Source organism: Castanea sativa, chromosome 10 (genome assembly GCF_040712315.1).
Source record: "Castanea sativa cultivar Marrone di Chiusa Pesio chromosome 10, ASM4071231v1".
NCBI classification, from domain to species: Eukaryota; Viridiplantae; Streptophyta; class Magnoliopsida; order Fagales; family Fagaceae; genus Castanea; species Castanea sativa.
In genome coordinates, this window is record NC_134022.1 from 3,856,423 (window position 1) to 3,866,291 (window position 9,869).

Below are 9,869 nucleotides of genomic sequence, written 5' to 3' on the forward strand. Positions count from 1 at the left end.
ATTTTTTTTTTTTAAGCAAATAAATTTAAAAACTAAGAGCTAAGTTTCAAATATAAAACAAATGGAAGGTAAAGCAAGAATCAGACGTTTTAGAGAATTGTCAAACCTGAAATGAAGGAGTAGACTCGTCACGAAGCTCAATGGAGAAGATGGTTTGAAGTGCAACTAAGAAGCTTTAAAGAATCACTTTCCAACCTTTTTTTATTTTTTATTTTAGAGAGAGACAGAGAGAGTGATATTATTTGTGGGTGGGCAATGAGTTATACACTTTAAAAATGAGAAAAACAAACAGCTATTGCCACATTCAATTAAAAAAAATTTCTTTTCTTTTTTTTTCCTAGTTTTCCTTTGATAAAAAAATTACTTTTTTTTTATTGGCTAATATTTGGGGTTTAATTAATACTATCATTAATACATAAATATCTCTATTGGATTAAATTTTGGAGCCTTGAGGCCTTAGGCGGTTGCCCATTTGCCTCATACCTTTAGCTGGCCCTACTCCCAAAAAAGTGAGCTTTTGTAACTCATTTTAAACAACCATTTCAAGACCCATTTATTTGACAAGTATCAATTTTAGTAAAAATCGAATTTCAATCAATCCAACTAGTAAGTTTTTTATCCTCAAATAAGAAATTTGAGTTTGAATTCTATCTAAAAAGTAATTAATTTTCATAAAGGGACATTGTTGGGGCAGAAGGGTCAAAATATGTTTTTAGGTCTTGATCTAGATTCGAAGGTATTAATCTGTTCGAGGAGGGTTTAGTGGGAATAACTATGTCGAACTTAAAAGTCCACAGGCCTACTATTGTTAATGAGGTTGATGGGAATGGTCTAAGGAGGGGCGTATCCTCGGCTAAGTGAAGTGAATGTCAAATGATATAGCCTGATGATAAGGATGATATTCTAAAAGGTCTCGTGGGTGAAGATGTACTCCACAAGGGCACAGAGAGGAAGAATGAACGAGAAATATCTTATAAAAAGCTGCTACCACCGCATTAAAGACTCTGCACCTACCTCTCTGGCCGCATTAATAAGGAAATGACATCTGAACAGTGATGATCAGTCTTACAGCTATTGTTTGAAGATTTCAAAAGGGCGGTGGATGGGACAAAGATCTGGATCAGTGATTTGATCCATACGTGGAAGATGGAGGGAAGAAGGAGGATGATATAAAAGGAAAAGAAAGGCATTCGAGTGGGGGGATTGGAGAAGAAAGAAAAAAACATTGTACACACCACCCTCAATTGTAATCTATCTTTAGAACAAAGAAAAGCAATACAAATCGTTCTCGGCATATGTCCGAGGAGACTTTCTGTTACATAAACAGCTCGTTGCATTTGAATTGGGGAGCTAGCCCATCATTTTTGTTATCCAATATCCATAAAACCTAGATTTCAAGCTCACTCTCTATAAATTTCATTGTATTGGGCTTTTTGGGCCTGTTCCCTTTACACTATTGGGTTCGGGTACAAATTGCAACCTTACAAACACCATAAATTCAAACCCTATGATCCTATGTATTTGTCAATTAATTAAAAAATAAAAAACATCATTTTAAGTAAAAACATCCATTTGATGCTTCCAAAGAAAAATCGTGTTTTAGGACTTCCAAAAATAAGAGATCACATTGCACATGATGTATATATTACTTTCTAGCTAATCAACAAATCTATAAAGTGCCAAAAGGTGTAGCTCAACTAACATCTCATATTTTCAACGAGCACATCTTGATTTAAATCTCTCTCTCCCCCTTTGTAAATCTCAAACTATGAGAAAAAAAAAAATCTTCCACACAAAAAAAAATAATAATAATAATAAATCCATAAAGCAGTATATTTTCCCATTATTTTATAAAAATAAAAAAGTAAATTTATTTATTTAAGTTTAGTTTTATTCCACTCCACTAGTCCACTGAAACAACGGTAAGCTAAACAAAGGGCATGCGCGCGGGGTGGGCAGTGAAGGCCAAAATAAGAGGAACAGTTGAACAAATATCGAACACCTCCTTGGCCTTGCTACTTAGACTTTCATCATCAGCCTCCTTTGCTTTGTTTCCTCACTTCCATTTCCATACTTACAATGTTCTTATCCCAAAAACTAGCCCCCTATTTCATTCTTCTTATTTTTCCACTGCTTTGCAACTGTTCGATGAAATGTCACAAAGAGATCACCATGCACATGATAACCGATTTTACCACGCTCTTCATCTCGTCAAATCCTGCACCGTAAGACCCAACATTGTAACTGCCAGTATTGGCCATTGCATTGCTCTCAAGATAGGTGGTCTAGCTCACCTGCCCACTTCCACGTCTCTTCTCACTGTGTACTCTAGAGCTAGACATTTTGGTTCTTCATTCGCTTTGTTTGATGAAATTCATAATAGGGATGTGATCATTTGGAATGCTATGATTACTGCATCTGTTGAAAATGGATACTTTAGTGAAGCAATGAAACTTTTTGTGGAGATGACTGAAGAAGGAACCGGGTTTGATTCAACGACTCTTTTGGTGGTCGTGTCGGCCTCATCTCATGCAAATCACTTGAAACAAGGAAAAGTAATACATGGGTTGAGTTTGAAATCTGGGTTGCTTTTTGATTCTATTCTATGCAATGCTCTCTTGGACATGTACTCAAAATGCGGTGATTTGAGCTCTTCAGAGCTTATGTTTGCAGGGATGGAATGGAGAGACATTGTTTCGTGGAATTCAATGATCAGTGGATGTGTCTATAACAGTCATTTCGAGAAGTCCTTATGGTACTTCAAAGAGATGGCTTTTTTTGGAGAACAAGCAGATAATGTAACTCTGTCTAGTGCTATTTCAGCATCTACTAGTCTAGGAGAGCTGATTTTTGGTGAAGTCATTCACGGTTGCGGTATTAAACTGGGTTATGAGGACAGCTCTCACATTTCGGTTTCCAACTCTCTCATTTCTTTGTATTCACAATGTGGAGACACTGAGGCTGCAGCAACTATATTCAAAGAAATCAAACACAAGGATGCTGTTTCATGTAATGCAATGATTGAAGGATTTTCCTCAAGTGGAAAGATTTCTGAAGCATTTGATCTACTGCATGAAATGCAAGTAACATGGTCTGTTCAACCTGACAAAGTGACCCTAGTTACCATAATTCCATCATGTGCAGAAAAAATGTTGTTGAGAGAAGGAAGAGCCATTCATGGATTCACCATTCGTAGGAAAATGGAATCAGATTTATCAGTAAAAAACTGCCTCATGGACATGTATTCAAAATGCTATAGACCAACAAAGGCTGAACTCTTGTTCAATACTATGCTAGATAGAGACCTGGTGTCATGGAATATAATGATATCTGGATATTCTCAGAATGGGCATTCTGAAGAAGCTCAAAACTTATTTAGGGAACTACTCCAATTATACTCAAAATGCAGCTTGTCAACGCTTTTAGCTATACTTCCTTCCTGTGATTCCCATGAGTCTCTCCAGTTTGGTAAATCCATTCACTCTTGGCAGTTGAAATTGGGATTTTCAAATGAAATTCTTGCAGTTAATTCCCTCATGTACATGTATATTAATTGTGGAGACTTGAAAGCCGCTTTCTCATTGCTGCAGAGAATTAATATTGTGGCAGATATTACTAGTTGGAACACAGTAATTGCAGGCTGCTCACAGAAAGGCCATTTCCATGAGGCTATAAACACTTTCAATTTAATGAGGCAGGAACCTAATATCAGCCATGATTCTGTTACTCTTGTTAATGTCATATTAGCTTGTGGGAATCTAGAGTTGGTTTCTGAAGGAAAATCTCTTCATGGGCTTGCTTTTAAAACTTTAATGGGATCAGATACCCGTGTGCAGAATGCATTAATTAGTATGTATGGCAGATGTGGGGATGCTGAGAGTGCAAGATCAGTATTTGATTCCTGTTCAAATCGCAATTTATGTTCATGGAATTGCATGATCTCCGTTTTTTCTCAGAATAAGGATGCTAGAAAAGCACTAGAACTATTTTGTTGTCTTGAATATGGACCTAATGAGATCACCTTTATTGGCATCCTCTCAGCTTGTACTCAACTTGGACTTCTAAGATATGGAAGGGAGATTCATGGTCATGTATTTCGTCTTGGATTTCAGGAAAATCCTTTTATATCTGCAGCTCTTCTGGATATGTATAGCAATTGTGGAAGATTGGACATTGCTATCCAAATATTTAGAAATACACAGGAAAAGTCTGTAGCAGCTTGGAATTCTATGATTTCTGCATATGGGTATCATGGCAATGGTAAGAAAGCAATTGAACTATTCCACGAAATGTACAAGGCTGGAACTATGGCAACTAAAAGTACATTTATAAGCCTTTTATCGGCTTGCAGTCACTCTGGGCTTGTCAATGAAGGTATCTGGTATTATGATCATATGTTGAAGGAATATCAAGTGGAGCCTGTCACTGAGCATCACGTCTGCATGGTTGATATGCTGGGTCGGTGTGGTAAGCTCAATGAGGCTTATGAATTTATCAAGCAAATGCAGAGCCAACCTGAATCAGGTGTTTGGGGGGCACTGCTTAGTGCTTGCAACTATCATGGAGACATTGAGATGGGAAGAAAAGTGGCAAAGCTTCTTTTCAAATTGGAACCTGACAATGTTGCATATTACATTTCACTGTCCAATATGTACGTTTTTTCTGGAAGATGGAAAGAAGCTGTGGAATTAAGAAAAACAATTCAGGATCAAAGGTTGACAAAGCCAGCAGGTTACAGCCTAATTGATGTTGGTTTTGGGTGAGTGAGAGTTCATCAATGTGTTGAGTTTGGCAACATAGTGTCTTTTCTTTCTTTTTCTTTTTTTCTTTTTTGTAAATGAAGAAAATATCATGGATGAATTATCTAATGTAATTATATTCTTTGATTATTTCTGTAACGACTCAAGGAAAAGCGCTAGCCACGTCTGCACTATATCTCAAAAGGACTAGTCACAATTGAGGCTCCTTGCAGTTGTTAATAAAGCCCAGTTCAACCTAGCAAATACTCGATATGAGACTCATCATATACCCACACACATCACACAATCAATCAAATTGGGGTATCACAATCTCTCCCACTTAAATCCCTAATGTCCTCGTTAGGGCCTACTTTGTGGGGTAGTGTATCCGAGCCCACACAGGATTACCGGGCTGGTTCCGATACCATATGTAACGACCCAAGGAAAAGCGCTAGCCACATCTGCACTATATCTCAAAAGGACTAGTCACAATTGAGACTCCTTGCAGTTGTTAATAAAGCCCAGTTCAACCCAGTAAATACCCGATATGGGACTCATCACATACCCACACACATCACACGATCAATCAAATTGGGGTATCACAATTTCTATCCACCAATCTCACTGCTTCAAATTCAATAAGAAGAAGCTATGTAAAATAACTTAGAAAATAATATCAATGAGACCACAGTTTTTTGGGACAACACTTGCAGCAGCAGAGCTATATAGCTATATAGCTATCTTAGCTCCACCAAAATACAAAAAACCACCATCCAACAGTGGAGCTAAAGCTATTTTTTTTAGCTTCATTGCTACAGTGCACATCTATAGATACATGTGCATTGTTGCTGAGAGCTATAGAAAAAAAAAATTTTTTATTCAGCCCCGGATTAAAATAATATAGGTGGTTTTTTTTTTTTTTTTTTCATTCTTTTATTCTCACGCCTCTCTCTCAATGTCACTCTCATCTCATCTGAAGCTCTCAAACTCTCAAACTCTCAAGCTCTCTCAACGTCACCGACCCACTCTCTCAAACTCTCACCTCTCTGTTTCACCGTTGTCCCAAGCCGCCGATCAGCTCAGACCTACCGCCGATCAACTCTCTCAGCCTCAAACCCACACCATCCCAAGCTCTCAAACTCTCTCAATGTCACCGACCCACTCTCTCAAACTCTCACCTCTCTGTTTCACCGCCATCCCAAGCCGCCGATCAGCTTAGACCCACCGCCAATCAACTTTCTCAACCTCAGACCCACCAGCCATCCCAAGCCGTCAATCAGCTCAGACCCACATCGCCGATCAGCTCAGTTTATAACATCAAAGAATGTGGGATTTTTGATTTGGGTATAACATCAAAGAATGTGGTCAATGATTTCTTTTTCTTGTTCTTTCAGATTATTATTTTAGATGCAATAATTTTTTTGTTGTTCTTGCTCAATGAAAAGTTTTGTCATTTGATCTCAGAGCATCCATTTGTTTTGATTCAGAGCATCCATGAATGGACAGAATGTATTTGTATTGAAATGTATTGGAAATTTTCTGTTTGCAGGACTTTGTTGTGTGGTTTTCTTTATCAGTGGGATTAAGCTACATGTCAAATTAAGTATTTATGCATAATCATGTTCTATTGTTAGTTTGAGTTTTGTACATATATAATTTGGGGTTAAAACAAAATATTATTGTTACTCGAGTTTCTTATTTGCTATATCATGATGATTGAGAAATTGTTTTAGTTAAAAAAAAATGTGTAAGTATAATTTGGGGTTAAAAAAATCACTTGTTAACCCTAGACAATTATTTGCTATCATGTGGCGGTGGTGGTGGCGGTGGAAGAGTCGGTGACAGCGGTAGCGGTTGCAGGTGGTTGTGATTGTTGTTTATTATAGTGGATATATTATTTTATTGTAATTGATATATTATTTTATTATAGTGAATATATTATTTTATTGTGATATTTATATTATTTTATTGTGTTGAAAGCTAAAATAGATCCACTGCTGCAGCATGTTTTGTAAAGTGAGTAGGTAAAATAGATAAAATAACTTTTTGTGAAGTTAAATAGCTAAATTTTTAGCTCCATTGCTGTGGATGCTCTAAGGATTTGTTATAGCTATTTGATGTTCAAATATGAAATATTTGGCATGATATAGTTTGGAAAATGACATGAAATATTGAAATCTCTGAAACTTACACTTTTCACTTTTGGTAAACCAGTCTTTGAAAAATAATGTTAGACTAGTTAATAAGATGACATCTTCATGAATTTGTGAATTCTCGAATAACATATTAAGTGCATTGCTAAAGAAATTTATGCTCAGTTTGAACATTGAAAGGAAAAAGTGGAAGACATGCTCTGTTTGCTTGGAGATACATTTTTTATTTTGGGATAAGTGTTTGCTTGGAGAGACAGTTAGGGGAAGAAAGAAAGTTGAAAGGTGAAATAAAATTTTCTTCACATTGACGATTTTGTTGGTGCTTTTTGCTAAAGGAAAATTTTTATTGAACAACAAGAGGAGATTAAACAGAAACATAAGAGCTTTCAGCACCCCCTAACCTATTGACCACCCCATTCCTCTTTGATAAGGCCTTATTGCTATTCTCCATAGAAATACCTTCAGTCTTTTTATGAATTTTACTGCCCCAAAGAAGCTTCCATAAAAATTTTCCCATTGTTCCACCCAAAACCTTGATTTGGTAATAAACTTCCTAGACTTTTGGTACATCCTTAGAATCTTGTATGTAGTTCGTATATTTAGAAAATGAATTTTTACTAGCTGAAACAGTTTTTTAATCAAAAGAACATATGCTTCTGGATATCCAATTTGCTTGTTTCCTGGTTCATTAAATTTGCCACTACAAAGAGCATGTTGCCTTATTTTCCTTGATTCTTTGTCTACGTCAGGTATGCACGTGTGAATGAAGTTATGCATTGAATAATAATAATAGTGAGCAGTAAATATAAAATAAGTAGGCCTAAATTCATAGGTCTTAGATTGTGAGTTTAAGAGGTGTCCCTATATGGTGGTGTGCAGCAAATTGGTAAAGATTTTTTGTGTCCCTTTTGTAGTTACCAATTGTGCTGGATCAAGAAAATATGATTTTTAGGGAGAGTTTATTCACAGTTTTTTCTTTTGCAGTACCTCAACGTGACATGAGCATGAAAGGGGTTTAACAATTAATTTTCTTTTTATAAAGGTTAAAATATTTTTACTTTTTGATCCCATAGTGTAGGGTGGATCTTTGGGATTTTATTGAATTGAGAAATAGGTTTAATTGGAAAATAAAACAGCAAGTACAAAAAAAAGAGTAATAAGACCATCCTTGATTTTCCTAAATCCCAACTCCCCACATTTCTTAGGTTGATCCGTGAGTCCCAATCGGAAAAAGATCCCCTCCAATTCTCTGACCTAATGTGCAACATGTAGCATTTATTTGATTTTTTTAAATGTCACATGTCTTACATCAAGATAAAATAAAAGTGAATTAGAGATCTTATCCCGTTCAAATCCTTTATATTGAAATATTTTTTATTATCACCGTTTAGATGGACCAAAATGTGATTAATATTGCATATAATTCATTAGTGCTTGTACGGTTGTACCATTGATTTTATTAATGTTGCCCTACCAAGTACCAACCTAGCATAGATATCTAACTCTAGACGGATGGTTTGCATGAAAATTCTTTCAATTTCACAAGTTTATTTTTAAAAAAAATTTTATGATAATTCAATAGTTGGGAGATGAGGAATTTGAACCTAGTCCTCAAAACACCAAGAAATGTCGCTTAAGCTACAAGTAAAATTCTCAATTTGGTTCCATATATATATTACAAAAAAAGTATACATACTCTTCATTGCATAATGTTTTATCATATCAATTTATTAATTTAATACTTTCGAAACATTTTCACAATAATGTCACATCAAATTTTAGGTGACAAGCTGTTATTAGTGGGCAAAAAAATGAAGTCGATAGTGAGTCCATATTAGAACCAGTAACAACTTACTAGCTAACATGTTATATATGAGTAAATTAAATAAAAAAACATATTCTTAATGTTAAAAAAATTCATATGTGAGTAAAGTGATGAAAAAAAAAGGTTTAATAAAACAATTATTTGTTTATATACCAGCTAGAATTTAGTGGAATGAACGAAACAAGCTAAATGGACAGGACTAAGTTGGAATTTAAAATGAGACGAAACAAAAATGTGATTCTTGCCGGTTAATTAACTGGAATGGAATTCTTCGATCATTTCGGTTAGAGCGGAATGAAATTGATAACATTGACTACAGCTTACATGCCTCTTGACCTTTTAATTCCACCTTTTAAGATTTTATTTTTTTGGATCAAATATATATATATATATATATATATATATATATATATATATATAGAGAGAGAGAGAGAGAGAGAGAGAGAGAGAGAGAGAGAGAGAGAGTTTGAAATTAGAATCCAATTTTGCGCCATGTATCTAAATTTATGTGAAGACCACACCATAATTATCCACTTAATAAGTTTGTGTCATATGTTCACTTAAATTTTTTTAATTTTTGTGTCAACTGAGTTAATGAGTACAACATACTAAGACTCTAATATTAATGAACTATAAATTTTTTATTAAAAAAAAAAGAATCACTTATACTTAATAAAAAATCACCACACAACAAAAATCACCAAATGTTCTATCTTATTAAAAATTAGAAGAAGAAAAAAATGATCATAACTCATAAGTAGTATTAAATTTAGGTAAGAATTTTAACATAAGACTAATTACATTTACTTTTAAAAAAAATAATTTGAATACTTATTTATATATTTATGATAAAACTGTTTAATTTTTAATGTGTCTATACGTATGCATGTGTTACATGCTATTTATTTTTAATAATTTAAATAATTATTTATATTTTTATAATAAAAATTGTATTCAATTTTAAATACATCTATGCGTTTGTATGAGTTATAAGCTAATTAATATAAATTGGGTCATACATATAATATAAAATTTTAAATCACATTTGATTTCTACACCTTTAATAAATTTATTAAAAATTTTAAAATATAAAAACAAAACCCATTTAAAGCTCGATTTTGCTAGTACCTACCAATAACGTGGGGCGCGAGC

The 9,869-nt window shown here is 34.4% G+C and overlaps 1 protein-coding gene across 1 annotated transcript; it reads left to right on the forward strand.

Moving 5' to 3' along the window:
- Window positions 1-1,917: 1,917 nt before the first annotated feature.
- Window positions 1,918-4,852, forward strand: LOC142613004 (pentatricopeptide repeat-containing protein At4g19220, mitochondrial). The gene has a single exon (XM_075785184.1). It carries the CDS (start codon window positions 1,941-1,943, stop codon window positions 4,761-4,763), a length of 2,823 nt encoding a protein of 940 aa, XP_075641299.1. The 5' UTR covers window positions 1,918-1,940; the 3' UTR covers window positions 4,764-4,852.
- The last annotated feature ends 5,017 nt before the right edge of the window (window positions 4,853-9,869 follow it).